Genomic DNA, 25494 nt, shown 5'->3' with positions numbered 1-25494 from the left:
AACTTGATTTAGTAAGTAAAATTCACATGAATCAATTGTATTTTTTGTCATAATTTTTTGTCAAAAAAGGACTTCCATAAAAGTCGTGTAAACCAAATCTATTTATATATATATATATATATATATATATATATATATATATATATATATATATATATATATAAATATATATATATATATATATATATATATATATATATATATATATTAACGTGAATGTCTTTGTTGTTTGTTTTATTTCTGTTTTTAGAGAGTCAACTCCTCTCAATGAGCTCATCGGTGAAGCGGAGTTGATGTAACTCGCGGGCCCGTGAACGCACCGCGCCGTGCCCCGTGAACGCACCGCGCCCGTCTGCTCTCTAGTTACATTACAGTATGGCGGCTTGGACTCGCGGAGGAGGACAACTTCTCATAGATTCCTCCCTGAAAACTGAAGGAAAGCGACGGCTTTAAACTCATCGACCCGACCCGGGAACGAGACACACGACGACCCCCACCCTCACCCCTCCACCTTCCCTCCACCCCCCTCCTGGAAGATAACCGGGGCTCGTGTGATGCGCGAGGACCCGCAGTCAAAAGAAAACTCCCCTGATTTTTTTTTTTTTTTTTTTTTTCCGCGTCTTGTTTCTGCCCCCTGACTGTCAGTTAGCCGGCTTAGCTCGTCGCCACCTTCCCCCGTAGCCCTGTTAGTAAACCCCCACCCACCACCACTCCCCAACTGAAAGCTGGGTGCTTTTATCTGCTCCGGGAGACCGGGATGGCACGCGGCCTCCGTCCGGTAAGCGACCCTGGTCGAGAGGAAACATTCGGGGACCGGGTTTTTTGATAAAGTTTTGTCAGCACTCGTTAGCCTAGCTTAGCTTAGCCTAGCGTACTGGTTCAAAACGCTAGAGGGAAAAAAAACGTTGACCGGGAGTTCAAGCGAGAGAGAGAGCTCGGTGGGAAGAAGACCTGCGGACCCTCTCGTTCGTCCCTCAGGACTCATTTTGGGGCTAATTTTGAACCGTTTTATGTTAAATAACTCAGGAGGGAGGGTGATGTTTTTTTTCTTGCTAGGTGTCGTTAGCGACCTTACAGGTGTTCTACAGGCAGAGGGAGCGGTGTGACGCCAGGTAGCTAGCTTAAAGGTGTCTTTCTCCCTCTCCCCGCCCCCCACCCTCATGTAATCATCCAGATTATGCCTTTTTAAATGACGAATAGCTTACAGACGACACATTAGTGTGTGAGCCGACTAGTGTATGTGTGTGTGTGTGTGTGTTGTTAGACTTAATGCTGCTAGAAAGCGCGCACTAAATATCCCCCAACTGCTCCCGATGGAGAGTTTCTTCTGATCCGTAACTCATTCACTCACAAGTCGCGGTTCCTTGGCGTGGCCCGCTTCAGTGCTGGAATAGTTTGATGGACGTGGGAGGCTGTTTTCCAGGCTGTCAGTGCTGCACTCAGTCGTGTATGTCTTGACACATGGCACCCCCCACCCCCCCCTGGTCTGTACATAGTGCCTGCTGTTGGATATATATACGTATCGTTATGTAGCTTTGCTGCTGCACGGGCAGTGGAGTAGGGGGATGTCTGGTGTTTTTCTCTACCTGTTGGTTTGTTGTTTATTTTCGTCTGTTTCAAACACAGGAGGGTCTTGTTGAATCGAGGTGGGCAAAGCGGTGCAGCCCGGGCTGTGCACAGTGGACAATGTTTATCAGTTAGTGCCTGGGATCTCACGGGACCGACGGTGCCGCCTGTGCGCAGGCGACAGATATTGTACTTTTTACCCATCGGGGATCGCGACAGACGACTGCCACTCTGGATCAAGAAAGCCTGCCCCTCGTGTCCGGTTGGAGTAACACCCTCAAGCCAAAGTCGATGCCTTCGGCGCTGGCTGTGTTCGCCTGCCGACCCAACTCGCACCCGTTCCAGGAGCGCCATGTGTACCTGGATGAGCCCGTCAAGATCGGCAGGTCGGTGGCTCGGTGCCGGCCGGCCCAGAACAACGCCACCTTCGACTGCAAGGTGCTGTCCAGGAATCATGCCCTGGTCTGGTTTGACCACAAGACCGGCAAGGTAAGAGAGGACGATTGGTACTAACCTGACTTTTTTTTGTGCCTTTGTTTTCCCTCCAGCATTTCAGAGGACTTTGGTACACTGATAAAGTCATAATTGAATAGTTGGGGTTATGTTTTCCATGATTCTTCAGCAGGACAGCCTCTATGATAGCCTCACGGGCCGTAACGTCACAAACAATCACCTCCAAAATGATTCTTAATGGTATTTACCTTGCCAGCAGTTCTGCCTCCATCACAAAGTACTCGTTTTACCTCGAGCGAAACCGTTTCCCTCCAGATTTGAACTCTGCTCGGGCCTGAACAGATTTAGTTTGTTTAAGGGCGCGATCACATCGAGCACGTTGGAAAGCAAACATCAAACTCTGCGGTGTTTCCTTCTGTCGACCGAGCCCAACACTGCACTATGGAGGGATAATACACAATTGAGTACAGGAAATTATCCCCAAAACGCCAAGGATTTATGAGTAGAAAGACACTGGTCGTCATGCTAGGAAAGCTGGAAATAAAGTCGATCGATTCTGGATTCAAGTTCCACCCATTTGAAAAAATATTTACTTTGAGGAAGTCTTGTGAATTAACAACTGTCCAATTGAGTAGTTGTATCTGAGCCGCTCTCAAACCAATACATGTTGTTTGTATAAAACATATTTTCCCAGATTTTTAAACACAAATATATAGAATATGTTGTGTTGGTCATTTGACTGCCGTTTGTTTGATTTGTAAAACATCTCTTCAACCTCATCTGCACCATTTCATATCATACAAATAGTTTTTTTTCTGGCAGTTTAGCCTTCATTTGATGGTGGACAGTAGAAATGGGGGAAAGAGAGAGAGACAAGTCTCAACGCTGGAATTAAACATGTAATATTGCAGTTGTATAGCGTCACTAGTTCTTGTGTGATTGTTGGCTCATTTTCTTGACAGGGGTTAAACTTAATCCGGGATTAAACACAAATTGAATGCTGATATCTACTGAGGAATGTCCTTCCAGTCTTGGAAAAGACTTGATCCTTTTGTCGAGCAACCCAACCTGATCTTTCTTTAATATCCACGGGTCTGAAGATCTGAACCGGACAGATGAGATCTGTGTCGTGTAGCATCTCTTCCTCTTGGAGCTTCAGTGCGTCTGCAGTTTCTCTGGAACAGGTTGAACAGGCTGAGACAACCACAGGATTAACCCAACTATGTGGCATGCAGGGACTTTGAAATACTCGTGTGCGTGTGCGCGTGTGCGTGTGCGTGTGTGTGTGTGTGTGTGTGTGTGTGTGTGTGTGAGCAGCATAAGCTATTTATAATGACGGCAGTAGCGTCATCCTTTCCTCTCTTCAGGGATAAAATCACACACACATACACATATTGACATGCGCTAATTTATTGGCACTAAGGATTCAAAGTGGATAACTAGTTTTTGTTATCACCACCCTGTTATTTATGGCGCAGAAAAGGGGCTGAGCTGGTACTTTAAGTCACCGACGAGCCCGGTATTTAACTAGCCCAATCATTTAAGGAAGGTTTGAGTGTGTGAAGTGTTTTAAATAATACACAATAGGAACCCTTATTTGCCCAAAGACAAGAGCGACCCTCTTCTAAAGATACAGTGACTGTGGTTTCCCTGTGATTTAGGGATTGAAATGCCAACAATGAACCTCAGCGTCTCAACCGTTGGCTTAATTTGTTTGTTTTACACAAATTAGCCGATCTGCGAGCAGACGTTTTCCTACTCAAACGTTTTATACTCTCGCTTCTCACTACGGACACAAAGCGGCTCGTGTTGGTAGTTAACGCGACAAGTATGCAGGACGGCAAATGTTTGAATATCACACACACTCGCTCCTTTTGTCTCGCCCTCTGTGTGAAAAGCAAAGGAGAGAAATATTATCAAAAGGATACCGGCGTCATCATGAAAAATATAATTTGGCACACCCCTTAACGTCAGCCAGAGTTTAAGTCTGACTCAGAACTTTATTTACATTAAGTAAATGCTTTCTGCAACGGCTGAGTGTGCACCCTTTCTCTTTTTTACACACACACACACACACACACACACACACACACACACAGATCCTGGCTCGCCTCACCAATACTTCAAAACCCGTAGGTTCCTCTTCCAGTTCAGCTGTCGTGTTTGTCCCATGAGTCTGCAGTTTCCCTCCTCTCTCACGGATTGAAGCACAGTTTGTTGTTTTTCACCTGAATTGTTCCGCGTCGAGATCTGAGCACCACTCAGGAGCCCCAAAAAGTCAGAGTAAACTTGGGTTTCACTACACATGTTGACACTTTTTATGACGGCTTTTATTTGGCAGATCTCCCCCCTCCGTCGTGTCTTTGCGTGACAAGAGTGCACCAGAGAGAAACGCGCGTGCCGTCGATCGTATCCTGTGATTGATGAAGCAATCAGTCGACTCAGCGATCCGGCCCGATTGCTTTATTATTGATGTTATCTTTCTGTACATCCGAGTCGTATGAGACTGGAAGAGGGTCCTGCAGAGATCCCTCGCTCTTACACTTCCACTGGAGCTGCTGGAAAAAAAAATCTCAACACGATGACATCATGTCTTTTTATATATTCGGTCAGTTTTTATTGTTTTGCAGCCAGACGGAAATGTGATTAAGGAATTGAGGACTTAAAACACTAATTACATGTTACATACTGTAGCTGTAGCTGATCCCCTCGGCCTCCCCTCGGGGGGGGGACGTTGCCTCGACACCGACTACTGCAAAAAAAAGGAAAGGACGAGCTAATTGACACGAGTGCAGCTGGCGGGATGAATATCTGAAGGACTCTTAAGAGGAAATAATGAAGTGTGGTTCTTATTTGAGCAGCAGCCATCACAGCAAGGTCAGATCAGACCCAGCTGCTTCCCTCTTAACCCCCGGAGGTCCTGGGACCTTCTTTTCAGGGAACTACTGTGCTAGAAGAGAAGAGATCCATCCAATCAGACGTCAGATGTCAGTGCCGTGTCGTTTAACGCCTGCTTCCTAACTACCTTTCTCCATAACTTTGAGAAATATAATGGTGTTTTTTTGTTATTCGTGCAGCAGAAAGGACACGTGAAGTCTTTTTTTCGTCCCATGAATGCGAGACAAACGCTGTGCAACGCTATATTCAAACACGACAATTTGCCAAATTCTTTTTAATACGCGCCTGAAAACAGTCTTCAACAAACGTAGTCCTAAACTGACAGTGGCCAAACTGTTTTCATATGAAAATATATATTTTTGAAGCTACAGGAGGAACCAGGAACAAGTCAGATTGGTGCATCCCTAATTTAAATGCAGCGGTTGACCCCTCAAACCTCTAATCAGCAGTCGGTAGGTCGGGTCATGGCGTGCTCAGGCAGATTAAACCAGATTTATAACCTATCGTGGAGAGCTCTGTCATACAGCTGTAGCTGTATCACTTACAAGTTGACCAGATCAGAGCTGGTTTATTGTTCTGCAGGGCGTAGTTGTAAAATGTCCAGATGCAGGATGCTGATCTTTGAAGAAGCACTTTTGGGGTTTATCATGTGACAACCAGGGTTTACAGGTTGTTACAACAACAACATCAACAAAAAAAGAAGTAAATGGTCAAAAGCTGCTTGTGTGCTGATGGTTTTGGTTCGAGCCAGCGGCCCGTGAGCTCGTTCTGGTCTCGCGTCCTCATTACCCGGCTGGTCGAGCGTGCATTGACTGCGTTCTGCTGCATTAGTGTTGCAGCTCTCTCCGCCAGGGACGTCGTCGGAGCTAAATTTGGCTTCTTCTCGTCCTGCTCGTTTTCGCTGCTCGCGCTGTAACTCTCATCAGGGTCTGCAGCATTGTTCGTCTCTCTCTTTCTCTCTCTCTCTCGAGGAGGATTTAGAGTCTGGCGAGAGAGTGAGGGGAAAGAATGCAGGGGAAGCTCAGACTCTTGATTCCTGTCTGCAGGAATAGTTGAAGAAGCCTTATCAGTGGGTTGAACAGGTGGAAATACCAGTCGGCAAGTAGAAACCTGCACGGAGGGAATATCCCTCCTGCCGGTTAAAAGCAAACCACATCATTATATATTTATATGTGAATAACTTTCTTTACGATTTAAAGTTCATCAAGCCAGTAAAATGTAAAGAAATGTTCGGAGGGTTCGAGCTCAAAATATACACGGGTATGTCGCCAACTGCTGTTTTTTAAATATTATTGATTCATTTTCCTCTGCTTCGGGCCAATAAACCGATGACGTGCGTGTCATGGATTCACAGCGTGTAGAAAACTAGCATTTATAACAGTCCTCTACTTCTATTTGCAAGTTAACTGTGACAAACGGTTTAGTGCTCATCGACCGCTCGGCGATTCTGTTTGGTTAAAGTCTCATTAAATCATTTAAGTCCCATATCATTGTGATGAAGTTTATTCTGCTGTTCAGCCGGCGGCTCTGCCATGTTGTTTAGAGATTATTTGGGCAATTTATGTATTGGTTGTCAAAAAAAAAGCAGCACGTTTCCACCCAATTAGAGTCCAATAGTTCGTCAACATTCGAATATTTGTGGCTAAATCCCTTTTTGTTTAGTTGCTCGCACGTCCTGCTGCTCTTTTCAGTCGTCTCGCCATTTAATTTCCCGCCGTGTGATTCACTTTACAGCTTTACACACGGCTTTATAACGAGGCGGTGTTGATTTTAAGTCAAGGCAAATAGATTTAAGGTCTTCATCGTGTCGCAATCTTCGTTACAACAGCAACTCATTTTTCCAGGATCCTTTTTTTTTTTTTCATTACATAGATGGATGCTCATCGGGACTTGTTTGTGCCGGTGTGAAGTATGACGTCACTGTCAGTGTAGTTGTGAATGATGAGAACGCACACACACACACACTCCCTACAGTAGATGAGTCATCAGATTGCTGTCGGCTTCAGGTGAGGCCAGATATTCACACGACGGTCCGGTCTAAAAACTACAACACACAATTTTCGCTCTCTGAATACCAACACGGCTCAGGAGCGCTGCCTCGTAGCTCTCGTTATAGCTTCAGTCCGAAGGTTTAGGGCACTGTTCGGTGAGAGAAAGGCAAACTGCACTCAAGACACAGCGGCATGACGGATGGTAGGATCTTTGGGAGTCTCTCCATTTTGATTGAAAGCTCATCCCCGGACTCGACGCGTCTTTTTTATCCACTGGACCGCGATATTAAACTGCAGCGGGCGGTAGTTGTAACTAGCCTTGATGAAGGTCACCGTCAATGCAGTGAGAGATATTCACAAGGGGGATATTGGCAGATTTTTCGGGAATGAGGGTTCGGGAATGTCGCAGAGAAGTTAATGGAAAGGCCTACAATGTGCATTTTTTTGTGAAGGAAGCTGTTAAAATGGAGGGAAAGTCAATATTTGTTTTACATCTAAGTGAAGGCTTTTATGACCCCTTTCTTTTCTAAAATTACATTATTCTGCTTTTCAATTTGCGCATTCAGTCTCGCACCTCGAGCAAAAAAACACTGAAGACCATAAATTAATATTCAACCGTTTAGTTTGTCTTCCATAAAAAGCTCTCACGCCTCCCAACACGAACGTAAAATACATTTCCCATGTCGTCGTCTTCACCCCCTTTTCTCTTTATTTTGGAAAGTGTGATCGTTTGACACTTTTACGACCTTGAACTTTAAACGTGCTGAGCTGGAGGCGGGTCTTCATTTTAAATGCTCCAGGTCTGCTTCTAATTTACCTTTTTTTCTTGTGTGTTTTACCGTCCATAGTGCTGTTTTCTGGGTTTTTAAACTGATCTTGTAAACTAGGGGCCCTTGTGTGGCCCTTTTCATCTCGTCTGATACGAAGACGTTGTGACTTATGTCTGAAAAGCGCACCATGAACACATTTTGCTTCCCTTCACGACTTTATACACGATGCAGGCGGTTAGAAAGATGCTTTTTTAGAGAGCGGCTGTTCAACATCTCGGGGGTTTCTTTTCCACACTGACCATCACCGAGCTGTATTTCCTACGCGTCTAATTGGGTGTTGAATCAAGAAAAAGTATCCTGTGAAACAGTCGGAGAGGATTAGCGCGTCAAACCGTGGCCGAACCCCAGAGGAACATGAATGAACTCCGGTCGACAGGTGAACCGGCTTCAATCTAAAGGAGCCGATGAAGCAAGCGAGTCTCCTCCTCTTCAGCTTTTCAACACTTCCTCAGACAGGAAGGAGGGCGCTGTCGACACAAACCGCCTGCTGGCGAGCTCGTTGTTGGACGTCTCCACCAGAAGACGTGATGCCGAGTCCATGAGGGGATAAGTTTAGGTTAATTATTCGAATTACAGCAAGTTAATTTTGTCTCCAAAGTCTTTGGAAAATTTTTTATATCTGCAAAAAAAAAATCACTTCTAAAAAGATCTTTTGATCCTAACTATGAACATCCAGCATGATATGAGCCAGATTCCCCAAAATTGCCTCCTGTAGCGTCAATAAGACACCTTTTTGAAAAGATTAGGACCTAAAGAATCAAAATCTGCAACAAAAATCACAATAAAACAAAGTCTTGGCCTGTTAGGAAGGAGTTTCAGTCAAAAGACTGCGTCGTTCGGTTAAAAAAATGGAAGAATTACGTATTTTATGACAGAAGATTGTCTGAATTTGGCATGCTGGGACTTAAAATTGGCGTGGTTTCCAAAAGGTTAAGCATTTAAGATATAAAAAAACCAACAACTTTGTGTCATTTAATAAAGCATGATGTTACCTTCATGAAAGATGAACGTCACAACTGCAGCGCAGAAGGTTTTTTATTCTCTAGATATGTTTCTGCTTCCAAATAAGGACAAAAATGTTTTATTCATGAAGAATTCAGATCTGGTTTTCAAACAGCAGATCAGTCCAACTTTGTTTTGCCAAGAATTGAGAGTGAAATGTCCTAGAAAGAAATATATTTTATGGCATTTTTGCCCTTGATTTGATACCTTCTACTGAGGCGAAAAGAGAGTTTGTATTGAGTGTTTGAAACATTTTTTAACGTGCGACGTAAGTAAACTGAGCGTTTTAAAAGAGCTTGAGTTCAAAACCAGCGATGTTTGACTTTGATATTTGAGCACTTGAATCATTAATCGATTATCAAAATTGTTGGCAATTAATTTCCTGTCTTTTGACTAGATTTTCTGGCGGCTTATAGCATGAATAGATACCAAAAGACGAGAGTTACTGTCTCTGTCTCTCTCTCTCTCTCTCTCCTCCACTGAAGGGACAGAGCTGAAAATAGGGGGCTGAAAATAGGTTGAAATCTGTAGCCGAAACACTGTAGCAGGCCAGCGCTCACCTTTCAAGGAAATACACACACACACACACACATACACACACACACACATACACACACACACACACACACACCCCGTTCTGCAGGAATATACTCACGTGCTGCTCAATTTAAAAAAAAAAAAAAACTTCTTTCTGTTCGCCAGCAGCAGCAAACGGCCTCGTTTGGAAACGGTGGCAGGAGGCCAAGCTTTAGTCGACACACGCACACGCACACGCACACACACGCCAGCATCAACCGACTCTTCCCACTCTCTCTCCATCTCCAGCCTCTTCCAGACGTAACCTGGAAAGACTCCTGCCGGTTCTGAAGAAGCGCTCAGAGTTTACTTTGAGCTAAAGTAAATAAATAAGTCGAACGCCGTCTTCCAGCCGCGTACATTATGCACGACCCGCGTGCCTCGGCTCTCGGCTCGTGAGTGCCGCTAAATGGGTCCGTTGTATTTAAACGGGGGAGATGCTAATTGATTTCGCAAACACTTTCCACAGGAATAAAAGGCCGTACCCCCCCCCCCCCACCCCCCCCAAGAAGTTGTGCTACATACAAGACATTACATTCAGTTGTGAGTTGCTTGGAGGTAGTGTAACTGTGACACGCTGTCCCTATATACACAGACTGCAAATATGAGTACACACTTATATACACAGGTTAAAGGTTCAGTCAGACGATAAAGAGCCACGGACATAGCGACGCTCTCGCTCTCTGAAATCCATGAGGAAAGTTTGGAGGATGGAAGCAACACGTCCATTGCCACCAAAAACACGACTGTATTTATTTTTTTACCATATGTTCTCAGGAGAAAGCTTTATTTTAGTTTGACAGCTCGCTTATTGGCCGTAACGGGGAGGATTTGGTTGAAGAGAAGTCCAGATCATTTATATGTGAATAAGCAGGTTTCTTTTAAAATGTCTGTGCTTTGACCAACAAGGACGTGCAGCTGCTAGCTCAACACGTGGGACACAATCTCTAATAAACATGGATGTAAATGACTAATCGAATCCGTCTCGGTATCAGCGTGTTCCCGTCTTTGCCGTTGTCTCTCTCTTCCTCTTAAAGTCTCACAAGCCTCTGCTCCTCCTCCTCTTCTCCGCTCAACATCTGTGTTAACATAACAGGTTTATCGCGACGCGCTTCCTCCCAGCGTGACCGACTTCATTCACTTCCCCCTGAAACGTGGAGGAAAATCTCTCCCGCCTCCAGCGGTGTGACCAATCCTTTGACATCCAGCTTTACAAAGGAAGCCCCCCTCTTGCCCCTCCCCTTCATACTTTTACTGTCTGTAATTATTAACGCGGCTTTCACGGCTTCGTCTTTGCTTAGTTTGACCTCGCACTTGACTTCTGGGGGCTTTGGGCCTTGTGACGTTGATCCGTTGCACTTTTGATCTGCACGGTTATAAATCATTGAATTTACTTCCTCCTGTATTGCATCACTCATTACCCATCATTCACAGTGTTTCTTATGTCCCGCTGTGCGGGTTTTCTTCCTAATTTGGAGCTGGGTTATGTATCGCATGCTATTTGTTACCTCGGCATGTAAAACCTTCATGGTATTTAATTTTTGATTCATACAATCGCTCACTTCCAGGACTCCATAGAAGAAGAGACCGGGTATCTTTTTAAAGAGACATTCCTGGCTAAATACAGGCTTGATAAACACATGTAATAAATATAAAAGACATAGATATACACGGCTTAAAGACATGCCATAGTAGAAAAGGAAAAACAAACGAACAAATACAAAGAAATAAGTCACATCCAGTCATTTCATAGCCAACCTTCAAATGGAAAAGTGAGTGTTTAGTTTGTTCTCCGTGATACAAACCATTTTAGTTGATATCACTTTGATTGGCATGGTATTCTGTGTGTATAAGTACCTCCTTCAGCTCCATATGACTGGATGTTTTGTACTTTAGGGTTGGGCATAACTGCTTTCTTAGTTTTAAGGTTGGGCATTGCCGCTGTGCTTCTGTGTTTTCTGACGAGAGCTCAAGATCAAAACCTCTGGAAGGAAATACGTCCGAACTGGCCCGAGATTCTCAGTGTGACAGCGGTTTGTTTGTTTATGTCGTCGTATCTCCGTATGTTTTAAAGAAAGTAGAGGAGCTGTATGTGTGTACGACACACTCGTCGACTATTTCTGCACATGTCTTGGATGAGGGAGAGAATACCAGCTGTCAAACTGTCTCATTAGGTATTCATCACGTCCACTTTGAGGATAAAAGGATGAGTCCTCTTGAAACGACACTCGCGTGAACTTACATTTCATTTTTCTTGTTCGTGCGTCCGTTGAAAGATCTCTTTCTGACTTGTCGAAGCTTTATTCTCAGGGTTGTTACGCTCATAAAAACCTGAAAAAGGTTTCTATCCAGGCCTGTAAAGGTCATTGAAAACAAATAAAACCCCAAAAGTGTAATAAAAGTCCTGTAAATGTGTTATATTCATGTGTTCATGACGTTCATTTACGCTGAGTTTGAAATGCTTTTAAAAGAAAGAGGCTCAAAATATAAGCAGGCATACATACAGGCATCTATATAAATGTTTATTCTTTTTTTATCATTCATTTGTGTCATTAAGGTATACTGTATGCTTTGAATCCTCATTGTTAGTTTAAATACTCCATTTTATCACTTTTTACTGTTTACACACAGATTTCACACAATGTTTGCTCGTGAACATTTAGTTTAAAGTCATGAAAATTTGGTTTAAAGTCATGTAAATGTGGTTAAAAGTCATGGAAATTTGGTTGAAAGGCATGTAAATGTGGTTAAAAGTTGTGGAAATGTGGTTAAAAGTTGTGGAAATGTGGTTAAAGGTCATGGAAATGTGAGGATGAAGATTGTTTCATTCCCTCTAATATCCGAGAATATCGATCAGAAACGTTACTTCCCTCTATCTTTGCGCAGCTAATAGTTGTTTGCTGCTTTAATAATCCTCTCATGGTCCTTTTAGAGAACACCGATGACCTCAGTGTGAACTCCTGCAATCCTACCATCCATCTATGAACCCGTATGTGTGCGGTTGTGTGTGTGTTTTGTGGGTCAAACCAGACCGGTATCATGAGTTTGAACTGCTGACCGGTTAAGTGGTCGTCGCCCGTTAGCTGCGAGCCGATTGGTCAAATTAACATCCAAGCACAAGTGCATGGTATTATTCATTCAGCTGACACTAATGAGGGAGGGGAGATGGAGAGAGAAAGTGTGTGTGTGTGTGTGTGTGTGTGTGTGTGTGTAGAGAGAGAGAGAGAGAGCAATAAAGGGATGCAGTGTTTCCCAGAGAAATGTTCTGTCTGTGGGTGGAAGCGGAGCAGGAATGTGGACGGTGTCGAGAATCCGTCGCAAATGTAGATCAGCTTAAAGTGGTGCATTCGTGTGATGACGTAATTCTTTTTTTTTTTTAGTCTTGAGGGCGACGGCAAACACTTAAACCTTCAGAGGTTCTCGCCAGCACTTAACTTGTGACCATCAGACTTTTCTTTCTTCTTGAACGTCGCCGCGGGAGGATAACTCGCACAATGTTTTGTGTTTTCACGCAACTGACGTGGGAGGAAGGTTGTTTCCTTGTTGTTGCGTAATTGTTAATGGGGATGGAGATTAATCACTAATGGCTGCAGGAGAGAAACGTCTGGATTACTGTGGCTGTGGAAACACACACACACACACACACACACACACACACACAAACACACACGTGTAGAGCTGCAACTATTATAATTGATTTATTTCAAACATGGGCCGATTCCAGCCTCTCTGTGGTGAGGATGTATTTACCAGACAATTATGTGTACAAATATGTGGTAGATGATGATAATTAGTTGGCGGCCGGCCGACATATTAAATGTGAAGATCAGACTTTGCTCCCTCGCGTGTTTTGAACCCGCTGCTTCTTATCGTTGACCTTCAAAAAATCAAACGTCCTCAGGCGTGCGGCGGTGTGACTTTCTGCTTTGACGTCATGCAGCTGCGGCGTCGGCGTTGGCGTCGGCGTTGTCGTCGGGCGGGTTTGAGTCCCGTTGTCCTCTGCCACAGATCTCAGGTCTGTGTGTCAATCAATTGAATCCCTTGATTAGATCCAAGGGGACACTTTGATCACGTGTCAGTTAATCATTGTTGTTTTTGAGGTGAGATGCAACGTGGAAGGAACCTCTGCAAATTTAATCCTCCTTGGTTATATAAGACGAGGTCTTTCTTCATGAAAATGAACGTGTCCAACGTCTGGTTTGGTTTTGAAACGGGTTAGTTCATTTAAAATCCACCACTTTTACAAACCTCACCTCTTTAGAGAAACTTTATCGTAAAGGTATACACTCTTAAAAGATGATCCTCGTCTTTATTCTCATAGCTTTGTCCATCATTTGTCTTCATCACTTGCACTTTCTTTATTATTATTGTTTAATTTCCCAAATCAATACACTCTGCTGTTTTGTTGTACACATGAGTTTTGTTGTATCTATCGAACATCTTTCATTGCTGTTATTTTCCCCTTGGGGGTGAATAAAATCTATCTAATAATAATATTAACAACGCATTTTATTTACATAGTGCTTTTCTAAGTACTCAAAGTCACTTTATATAACAGTTAAAATATCCTAAAATACAAGCAATAAAACAAAAATAAAAGCAGTAAGAGAGCACACAGTCATACTTTAAAAGCAGTTCTGAAAAGGTGAAGTGGAAGAACTACCTAATTATGATATGATTATTCTCACCAAACTAATATCTGAGATCCAGAAAGACGACTCTAACACAGAGGCAGACAAAAAATTAGAGACGTGAAACCGGCGATCAGAGAGTTTATAGACAAACTTCCAGGTTCGTGAAGCTAAAACGGTAAAACTATGACCCCAGAAGTGTCTGCTGTGATTATAAAGACCGGCTTCCTGCTTCACCTTTGACCCTCTGTCCTCACGGCGCTGTGCACGCAGTGTTCTCGTCTAATAAATGACGACTTGAGTCGCCGTTAACCAGAACGCTTCTTTGTCTCCTACAAGTCTCTCTGCAGAGACACAGCAGCGAGCTGTGAGATGTTGGCATGCGGCAGTCGTGTTCACCAGCTGACTGAACCAGGAAAGAATTTCTTTCCCCTCTCTCTCACACACACACACACACACACACACACACTCACACACACTCACACACACACACACACACACACAGTCTCAGCCATTGTCCGTGGTTAGTGTGTCAGTAAGTCAAGGCGGCTATGTTGTGTCTATGTTTCAGAGGAGATCAGACGCACACAATCTTTTAAAAAAACACAACTCTCAATGTTCAGATACGAGTCACCTTGTAACCAATAAATCTGTCGTTCATTCACACGCTCGTGAGTGAGCAGTCGGCCGGTTGGCAGTCACTTTGGAGAGTGTTGTGTCTTCAAAACACTCGACACTGAAGTGCGTCTGGACTGCGGGCGGCCGGTGCTTCGTAATCAGCGAGGGATTAATGCAGAGAGAGAGAGATGTGAGAACAACGTCAGCATCAGCGCTCATGTTTTAGCCGTAGCTTTTGGGTTTAGCGCTGAATCACGGTTGCTTAATTTCCTTGTCGGCCACAGGTTTGTTTTGGGGAAGTGAAAGGGACTTCCTGCACGGTTCTCACCGTGACGCTTGAGGTGTTTTTAAGATGAGTGTGTGAGGATCAAACGAACTGTAACCCGACGGAGAGATACCCGGAGAGCTTGTTTAATCGAAGTGTGGTGAATTAAACTGAACCAGGGTCTGAATTCATGTCTGGAGACATTTTACATCCCCCCCAAAAAAAGGCCGTGGTGCCGGCTTGTCCTCTCTGAAAGTACAGGATGAGCTTTGCGTAGACGACCGTCGCCAAATTGGTCAAACACACAAAGTGCAGCTGCTCCCAATCGAGTACCGCTTCATTCACAAAACAAGGAAGTGCTCTCTTTGTTTGCTGACGTTAAAGGTGAAGTTCGGCCTGTTGAAGTGGAAAAGACAAACCTCCGCGTCCGTGCACTGAATAACAGACGTAAAATAAGTTGTTTTCAGATCGTTTCGCTGTTTAAAGCACATAAATAATAAATCATCAAGCACCCCGCTCGCCCTTTAGTTTAACTTTCCTCCTCCGCGTGTCATCCATTACATCATTACATGAATCAGTAGATCAGCGTTGAATGTAGTCGGAGACAAAACAAGGAACCTTTTTAGTCTTTTTTTTGAAAAAGCAGCTGCCGGATTAAACAACCAGGACTTCACGGTGGACAGGCAGCTTGTGGAAACCATTAGGAAGCTCCATGCAAGTGTTTTTTCTTCTTCAGTTGCATTTAACCTTTTGGAAACTGTCATTCCGCTCCCATTTTAAGTCCCAGCATGCCCCATTTAGACAAGCTTTTGGCTTAAAATACTTATTTTTCAAATTTCTAAACCGAAAAACACAGTTTTTTGTCTGAAACTCCTTCCTAACAGGCCAATGCTTTGTTTTATTGTGATTTTTGTTGCAGATTCTGATTCTTTAGGTCCCAATCTTTCCATAAAGGTGTCTTATTGACGCTCCATAAGGCATTTTTGGGGAATCTGGCTCATATCATGCTGGATGTTCATAGTTACCATCAAAATATCTTTTTAAAAGTGATTTTTAGTTGTTGTTGCAGATATACATTTTTTTTCCCAAGACTTTGCTGAACAAATACATACAATAAACACAAGTATTGGAATTAATTTGGGGTTCCTACGACGACTCAAACACAGAGGAAAAGGAGCCCTGGAGCCATAACCCTTGGTTCCACAGTTTAAGGGGTTAAAATGACCCGAGATGATAACTCACTGGATGCCGTCGGCCTGAACGTACGTGTGTGTGTGTGTGTGTGTGTGTGTGTGTGTGTGTGTGTGTGTGTGTGTGTGTGTGTGTGTGTGTGTGTGTGTGTGTGTGTGTGTGTGTGTGTGTGTGGTTTTGGCGTCAGCCTCGGCATCGAGCCCCCCCGCTGTGCCGGCACACTGGTCCCCATTCAAAAGGGGTCCGAGGGAGCTGCACAAGGCTTCAGTGTTGTTGTGTGTGTGTGTGTTTTTTTTTGTACTTTCGCCGCTGCCGTCTCGTCATTTTTGACTTATTGGCTCCGTCGCGTCGCCGATAAAACTGTGGAACGAGCAAAACGTCAAGAATGATTTAACGAACGGAGACGCGGCGACTGAACGGTCTGCTGCTCGCAGGTAGATGACGTCATGGTTTCTGTGTGTGTGTGTGTGTGTGTGTGTGTGTGTGAGTGAGAGAGAAACACACACACACACCCAAGGTATAAGTGTTTGAGAGCCATATGTGAGGTATGTGACGCATTCGGTGTGTGTGTGTGTGTTGTTGCTGGGTGAAAAGCTCTATAGTTAGGTCCCTCCCTGTCTCAAGGTTACCATGGGGACAGGAGGTAAGTGTGTGTGTGTGTGTGTGTGTGTGTGTGTGTGTGTGTGTGTGCGTGTGTGTGTGTGTATGGTGTGTATTTATATCCGATCATGATCTGTGAATTGGTAGCTTTTTCGCGGCACACTGCAGTCGGATGAACAGCTGAGTCTCGACATCTTTTTCCCTCTCACTGTCGTCTTCCTCCTTTAGTCCCTCCTTCCTCTCTTCGGCGTTCAGCCTCTCTCTCTCTCGCTCTCTTCCTCTTCCTCTCTCTCTCCCTCTCTCTCTCTCGCTCCCTCATTCTCTCTCTCTCTGGTAGATCGACATTGGTTTTCAGTCGTGTCGGAGAGCTGAATGAATGAAACTCCTGAAATGACAGACAGACAGGCCTCAGGCATCCAGATCAGATCGCTGTGTGTGTGTGTGTGTGTGTGTGTGTGTGTGTGTTTTATACCTTAATGTGTCTGCGTGTTCATGCTTAAGGTTTGTAGGTTCTGTTTGTGTTCTTGTCGTCTTTCCTATTGTTTTCCTACATGTGCAGTTCTGATATTTGTGTGTGAATAGATTTCAGCATTTGTTTTCAAAATGTGACGTGAATGGAAGAGTTGTTTCTTGCCGTTTGTGTTTCACTGACGTGGTTGTTGTAGTTGTCGTCGTAGTATTCGTGCGTTGTGGCGGTCGAAGTGCTTTTTAAATGAAGTCAAATGTTGCCGTATTGTCAGTGTTATTGTGTACTTCTGTGCAGTAAAACTATCGTAAGGCTTCAGGATTAAATCATCAACAACCTGCTGACGGAACGAGAGACGAGTGTAACGGAAGAACCCATAAAGTCAAGTCTTTGCAACACATATTATATTGTTATTATTATTATCAAGTCGAGGTGTTCATGGGCAGAAAAAAACAAACGTGTTTTGTGCGGCAAAATAAGGAGGCATACTAGAAAAAAAGGATATTTTCGGCGTGTGTGTTGGCGATAAAAGACCCTCGGTGTCGGACTTGATTAATATAATATTATAATTTGTATTATTATTGTCACGAATGTGGTTGCAGCTCCCTCGATGATGTGGATGCCAGCTTGACAATGCTGCTCGTCGCACAGACCAACACATCTCAACAACTATTAGATATTCGTTCATGACATTTGCTGCAGACGTTGACGCTTCACAAACTCTGCTGATCGCTGGACTTTGAGGGCAGATTTTGCATTTTATCCAAAACCCATGCCGTTCCCGTCACCGTCGGCTGAGCTTTGTGTTTAGCACTAATTAGCTAAACGTTTGCTAAACTAAGACGGTTAACATGGTAAATATTCTCCCCGCTGACGTGGAGCGTTGAGGTCGAGCGAGTACGGCGGCCTAAAATTAATACCACGGTGCAACTGTGACGCGCATACTGTAGCTGTACGTGTCATGTATATTTGTTTTTTTTCTTGAATGTCACTATAAATACTTCCTGAAAGGGCAGAGCACTGGCAGGACAACTGCGTGGCATGAATTACATCCACGAAAGTCAATTTAACAATCAGGAAATCTGTGTTTTTGTCATTTGTCAGAGTAAATACATTGTATTTTTACTTACTTGTACACTTGCTTTGATTCTTAAGAAAAGTTGGCACTAGTAGGTTTAATTATGTATAAAAACCTGCTTATTTTACTCATAATTCTCCCTCTAATATATATTTTGCATTGCCGTGTGTGGTTTCTCACCAAAAAACTAGATTTTACAACATTACATTTGAACACATCTTCTGAGTGGAGCTTGAATGCTCGACGCTCGTCAAGCCAACGCCTCTTAATGTTGTCTTTTAAGCTACGACAGATGGCATTATTAATATTATTATTATCATTGTGCATTGTCCTCTGAGCATTGGTTGGCTGACATGATGTGTAGTTTAATAATCAGCATCATTGATGCTTATGAGATTTCATAGAGAGCTGCAGAATGTTGACTGTCGTTTCTTCAGTTTTAAACTTGACTTATTAATATCAACAGTCTGTCCATGTGTGTTCTTGACATGTTTCTCACCCGCTGTGTGTGTGTGTGTGTGTGTGTGTGTGTCAGTTCTACCTGCAGGACACTAAAAGCAGCAACGGCACGTTCATCAACAGCCAGCGGTTGAGCCGCGGCTCGGAGGAGAGTCCGCCCTGCGAGGTCCTCTCCGGTGACATCATCCAGTTCGGCGTCGACGTCACCGAGAACACGCGCAAAGGTAAACGCGCCGACCCAGACGTCCTTTTACTGCACGGACGCGGTTTTATTTTCGACAATATTTGTTGTTACGCTGAGAGAAAAGACGAGGAAGAACAGGGATGTTTTTCCTTCCTCTAACGGGCCTTTTTGAGTCGGTAACACACACACTCAAATAATCACACTCCACTAACCTTTAAGGGGGCCTTAAGGCGCATTTCGCTAAGGTCATAGACTTCATGCTGCCCGCATGCAAAGTGCAGAGCAGATATTTGGGTCAGCTTTTTCAGCTCCACTAATAATTAATTCCAGAGACCCAAAGCGCAGCACGACTACAGACGACAGGTTAAAATCTGTGCACATCACGGTCCGACAACCGCTTATCCGCCGAGGTACACCAGATCAAATTAGCACCACGTGTATCTAAGTTGGAGACGAACGTAACGAACAAATGAAGCGTTGCGTGTTTGCAGATTTCAGCTGTTCAGCTGCCAAACGTGTGTGCTTTGAGTTCATGCTAGACAGTATTTTAATATGTACTCTTGGATGCATGTTCTTGGCATTCATTTACAGTGTTAAGATGAGTACGACACTGTCGTCCGTCACAATGAATATCGGGTCAGTTGGCTCGTTGTTTTGGGGTCGAGCTGTGTGGTTTAACCTCCAGAAAGATGAAGTAACGTTACAAAGAACAATGTTGCAAAATACAAAGAACAATGTTGTGATTTTGCATGACGTGGAACTGGAAACCAGTGCAGACGTGTTGTGCATTAACATTATGTGTTTGTCTGTGTGTGTGTGTGTGTTTCCAGTCACCCATGGCTGCATCGTGTCCACAATCAAACTCTTCCTACCTGATGGGATGGAGGCACGCCGGCGAAGCGAGTAAGCACTCTCTCATTGGTTCCCTCTCATCGTGACGCTTTCATATCGAGGGTTTTGTTTGGCGGTCGGCACAAAAAAAAACAACCTCCATTGTGAGACTTTGCTCAGTCACAATGAAACAGAAGCTGATGGTTTCAATACGTCAGACCTCTGGCTACTATCAAGGATGTGGTTACTGCCTGTCTCACACACACACACACACACACACACACACACACACACACACTTCTGCTTGCATGGTGATGGGATTAGTGTCAGTCTAGTTGTTGATGAGGACGGCCATTTTGTTAACGAGCTTCACGGGAAAGTGTGTGTGTGTCTTTTATCTTTGTGATCCACCACACGCTCTTAGTGTTGGTCAAACGGTCATTTGATGTTTACATGAATTCATGCCGAGTGTTGGAGGATGAAGCATATTGTGTTGACAAATTGTAGTGCCACAAACAGTGTGTGTGTGTGTGCAGTTCAATGGGCCGTAGCAAAACCAGCAGCTGACCCAGCATGGAGCTTCCTATTGTCCAGGGAGTCACACCTATGTGTGACTGGCTGCTGTAGATCTGTGTGTGTGTGTGTGTGTGTGTGTGTGTGTGTGTGTGTGTGTGTGTGTGTGTGTCGGTTGGTGGGCAGTGCCATCTGCTGCCGTCCTCCAGCTCTCAGTCTGGAAAACGCAGACGAGCATCCTGACCTGCGTGAAAACAGACTGCAGATGAAGAGCTGTGTGTGTCGGCGGCGCTTCGTGTTGGCAAATGAAGCTACGCTACGGACGCTCCGATGTTTCATAAAACTGTTTTTCTTTCTCCACCGACTCTTGTGGGGGAGTCTTTAGATGCTAAATGCTCCTCTTTGCTCACCAGCGGGTCTCTTGACTGTCTGACCTGCTCAGCAGGTCGAGTACGGTGGAGTTTCACTGGAAACAACAGAAAAAAAAGTCACGTTTTGAGCCAAAACTCTCTAAAAAAGCATCCGTACGCCGCCTCCGCTCACTTCCGCTTCGATTACCTCAAATCAAATAAACCTCACATTTAAAGAGAACATGAAACATACATGTTTTGGCCACTGGTAGTTTAGTTAACCACAAATACATTTTGACAAACTTATTTTGGAATTTCTGGCTTTGCTGGCTTTGCTTCTCTTTTCCTCTAAATGTTGACATTTGTTATGTCGTGTAATTGTCGATTTAAGAAAGCCGTTTAGTTGGTGAATCGGCTGAATGCTTCAATTTCCACTGTGTGATGTCACTGGGCCGAATTACAGGTGATATAATCGTCATAGAATCTAAATATTAGTCTTTCCAGAGAGCGGTGTGAAGCTAAAATCACACAAATGTATTAATATCTGCTCCCCTGCAGGTCGGCGTTAGCCACCAGGAAGCCTGCCGGCCGCAGCTTCAAGCAGTCTTATGTTTTATATTATTATTATTATTATTATTATTATTATTCTGTGTGCACCCGTCAGAACATTAGACCAAGTCTGTGACCTTTTAAAAAACCTAAATGATTATCTTTCATTACTGTGAAACGCACAAAGGAAAAGTTTGATTTATCTTTTTTGGGCTTTACGGTTTAAAGTCTGCCAGATATGAGACGACTTTATTGATCCCGAATGAAATTCTGATCAAAGAATACAAAAAACAACAACAATAGACTACAAATTTAAACTCATATGAGCCATTTAATAACAATTATTATGCGGGAAAGAAGTACTGACATAGACGTAGAATGGCAATAAGAGTAAGTTAAATAAGTAATAGAAAAGGTAAATTACTGCAAATTAAATGAAATAGCTGCAGTCGTAGCTCCCTGGAGCCACTTCTATGAGATTTAGTTTAAAAACAAATCATAATATTGTGTTTTCCATCTAGTGTGAATCACCTGCTGTGACATCAGCGGTGAAGGCGTCGCTACAGAGCGACTCCGCGTTGAGTCACATCACCGCGATGAATACACGACAACACGACAACCATAAAAGTCACACACACGTCGTGAGTTTAAAACTGTCATCGCTCCTCTGGTTCCTGGACAGGAAACCGTCATCACGCCGAAGCATTCAAGTAAAACCTGGTTTGACTTAACCGCCATTGTTGTCTATCTCCATTTCATGACAATAGCTCTCTTTTGTTTCCCTTATCAGCCTGTTGCACTCACACAGACACACACACACACACACGCACACACGTGGTCGAGTGGTTAGAGTTGCTGTTTCATTTATCAGAACCGCTCTCGCTGCCGATTGGAGCGTTTGAAGGCCAGCTTGTCGATTGATAACTCCGCCCCCTCATGCGACGCCAGGTTAGTTATCCAGCGTACCTTCTTATGCAACAGCCCATAAAGTAAAGAAAGTGAAGAGCGGGAGAGAGAGAGGAGGGGGAGGAGGCGGGGGGGTATTTTCTCACAGTGTGCGCCAGAGTGGGCGGAGCTACAGTAAGTTGCACAAGTCAAAGAAAGAAGAAGAAGAAAAAAAAATCAGCTGCTTTGCTCCGAGAAGGAGCGGCGGCGGTAAAGAGTAGAGAGAAAATAAGTTTGTGTTGATGGGATAACTCCACTCGATGCTCTGGAAAAGTAGAGAGGTATCAGCTGCTCGGTGTGATACTGGGAGAGAAGAGGAAGCGAGGAGGACGGATCCATTTTCTCACGGGAGGAGGAGGGAGGGGGGCAGGGTCTGAGTCAGGCCGAGCGGTGACCTTTGGCCGAGCCGTGACCTTTGTCAGGTGACGTATCGTCACCTGACGCACGCTGGAGGAAGAGCCGACAGGTAAACGTCTCTGTTGCCCAGAACCTGAACCAGGACTCTGTGTTTTACAGACACAGCGTGAGGCTGGAGCTGTTGCTTGTGTCTGTTTTCTTTCTTGTTGTTGTTGTTGTTTTTAAAGGGGCGTACAGTCACAACGTGAAGCTGGGTCTCTGAAGTGATTTTGTTTTACGCTCGAGAACACACAACTTGTGTTCTGTGTTCAGATGCCTGTTGGGTTTCATGCAGATGAAAGCATCTTCTACTCCTTTTCAGTTTCTTATACAGGAGTTGTTGTTGTTGTATTAAACGGACCGGTCTCGTTACAAAGCTTTTGCGAGAAGGGATTCATGTTTCTGAAATATTAGTGGACATACATTTATGTATCTCACGATTTCATTTTGGCAAAAATAATTATATGAAATGTGTCCCGCAGATGAATTAAATCCCTGTGTCCTTTCACTCAACTGCAGAATCAGCATTTTACTTGACTTTAAAACTTGAAGTGGTTCATGACATGGATTATTTCAGCAAAACGTAGCTAAATTAATCTCTGGCAAATGTGTAATTAATGTAAGTGTGCAGAAGAAACGCTCAGATTTATAACTCGCTGAACATTTATCTTAATACTTGAATACTCCAATTTCCATATATTGTGTCAGTAGACGCCAAATGTCTTACGATCCGTTCGTGTTTCCTTTTTTTGATAATGCAAGTCATCTTTCCCAGAGTTGGTTGTGGGCAGTTATTTCATGTTAATTCATCAGTTCATCCGTTTCTCGATTTCAGAAGCTGAAAACACCAAATGTTTTTGCATTTTTTTTGTTCATGAATTGTTCATTAGATTATTAATCGATTCTCAAAGTATTGATCCGCCAATGTTCTCAGCACTCCTACCTTCAATGAGACACACCCACCTTCAATAAGACACAACCACCTTCAATAGGACACACCCACCTTCAATAAGACACACCCACCTTCAATAGGACACACCCACCTTCAATAAGACACACCCACCTTCAATAAGACACACCCACCTTCAATAAGACACACCCACCTTCAATAAGACACACCCACCTTCAATGGGACACGCCCACCTTCGTCTTTTGGTCCTTGATGCTCTTTGACACTCAAACTGTAAAATAATAATAAATAATCATATATATTTATTTGTGTAGCGCTTTAAAGGCACTTCACATGGTAAAAAACTAACGAAAAAAGCAACAACAATGTACACAAACGAGATGAAATGGCAAACAACACACAAACACTCGTACTGAAGCGCTCTCTGCTACTACAGACATCGTGTTTGGGTTCAGATGGAAACTACTGCTCGTGTTTTCTCTGCTGGACTGCATGCAAAACACTCTGATGGATGAGATGTGGATGACTGATTCCTGCAGACGGGCGCGTGCGTAGACTTGATGTTCCCGTGAGTCTCAGTGGAAGAGCTGTGAATTTAGGTCATGTTCTCTTTTTCCTCAACCTTTTAAAAAACAAAACAAAAAAAAAAACGTGTTGTTTTGGGGGAGTGTTTGTTTGTTTGAGGACAGAAAACGAGGGTTTGATGCAGATGATGTTTCAACATCTCGAGAGTCGCTTTTATAGATTATAAAATTACAGATTTGTGGCAGATGTGTCATCATAATTAAACTTGTTGTGAACCATAGTGTTGATGTGGCTTCCCGATTCACAAGAACATAAAACAGTCACTTCCTGTCACAAAAGGTTGTCATGAACAAAGACGGTGCCGTTAAATAAAAGGTGACATCATCACCAAAGTTACTACAGTTCATCCTGTGGGGGAACTTTAATAATAATTCATAAATCTTACGATGGATGTGCAGCCTCCTGCTGTGTTGGTGCCGTTTTGACTGACAGATCCGCTGCAGCCAGTCGGTCGTGATAAAAACAAGTAAACAGGCGGTCGGTTCGCTGTGAATCAACGAAACGCAGCAAAAAAACAGTGGGACGGATGCATTAAGGACGAGAAGACAAAAGAGCGCTGCATAATAACGGCGTAAAAGCTGGTATGCATCGTAAATCAATTAATTTAAAAGGTCTCTGGGAAAAATAGAAAAATTCCACTGGAGAGAAAATTGAAATGGCAATAAGTGCGCTTCAGAAACGTACCGTGTGTGCACTCGTTTTATTCAGTGACAGTCTTTCTGTAGAGTTTCCAATAACCCTTTTTGCAAAAGTATACAGCATGCACCTTTTGAAATGGCACTCAGCAGCTTACCGAGACGCATTAAAGAGGATACATGCTTAAGGAGACATGTTAAGGAGGATTATTTCCTGGTGGAGACTTTAAATTCCCGAGTGGCACAGCGGCATCCATTCTTCAAGCGTGTTTTATGAAAGTCACTAAACTTTGATCTTTATTATTCCATATGAGCTGCCTCAGTCAATTTTTTTTAATCTCATTTGTGTGAATTCGTTCCTCAACTTTAAACATACCTTTTTAGATTGTAACATCCAGGATTAAGTTGCACCAGCTGCGAGTTAATCCGCGACTGCTTTGTGTGTCAAGTTTGTGTAAATATGTAGTAACTCCCGGCTTAATCTCAAACCGGGGATTTGCTAAATCTGGCTGCTTCGTTAACACTCGAGGAATGTCTTTAAATCATAAATATAGCGACAAAGGAACCGAGTCAGACGTCACCTGACAATCCAAGTGGTCCAAGAGTTAAATATAACCCCGAAAGTGTAGTAAAAGTCCTGTAAATGTGTTATATTCATGTGTTCATGACGTTCATTTACACTGAGTTTGAAATAATGAATCTGCTTTTAAATGAAAGACGCTCAAAATATCAGCAGCATACAAATGTTTATTCTTTTAATCAAACTATTGTCTCTCATTCATTTGTGTTATTTAAGGTTTACTGTATGCTTTGAATCCTCATTGTTAGTTTAAATACTACATTTTATCACTTTTTACTGTTTACACACACATTTCCCACAATGTTTTCTCATGGTTTAAGGTCATGAAAGTCGTGGAAAGTGGGTTAAAGGTCATGGAAGTTGGGTTTAAAGGTTGTGGAAATGTGGTTAAA

The 25494-nt window shown here is 43.5% G+C and overlaps 1 protein-coding gene across 6 annotated transcripts in view; it reads left to right on the top strand.

Moving 5' to 3' along the window:
- The first annotated feature begins 359 nt into the window (after nucleotides 1-359).
- Nucleotides 360-25494, top strand: part of slmapa (sarcolemma associated protein a) — a 48500-nt gene continuing 23365 nt past the window's right edge. For 4 of the 6 annotated variants that reach the window (XM_068595821.1, XM_068595820.1, XM_068595815.1 and 1 more), the window contains exons 1-4: nucleotides 360-778; nucleotides 1627-2055; nucleotides 18701-18848; nucleotides 19639-19711. In XM_068595821.1, the coding sequence (XP_068451922.1) occupies nucleotides 1858-2055; nucleotides 18701-18848; nucleotides 19639-19711 (419 nt within the window). In that variant the 5' untranslated portion in view covers nucleotides 360-778; nucleotides 1627-1857. The other 2 variants (XM_068595817.1, XM_068595816.1) reach the window with 2 other exon arrangements.

The sequence above is a fragment of the Clinocottus analis genome, unplaced genomic scaffold, assembly GCF_023055335.1.
Source record: "Clinocottus analis isolate CAN_PGR_092001 unplaced genomic scaffold, fCliAna1.0.p SCAF_32, whole genome shotgun sequence".
NCBI classification, from domain to species: domain Eukaryota; kingdom Metazoa; phylum Chordata; class Actinopteri; order Perciformes; family Cottidae; genus Clinocottus; species Clinocottus analis.
The sequence above is the reverse complement of the archived record's forward strand: the minus strand, read 5'-3'. Positions and strand labels throughout refer to the sequence as shown.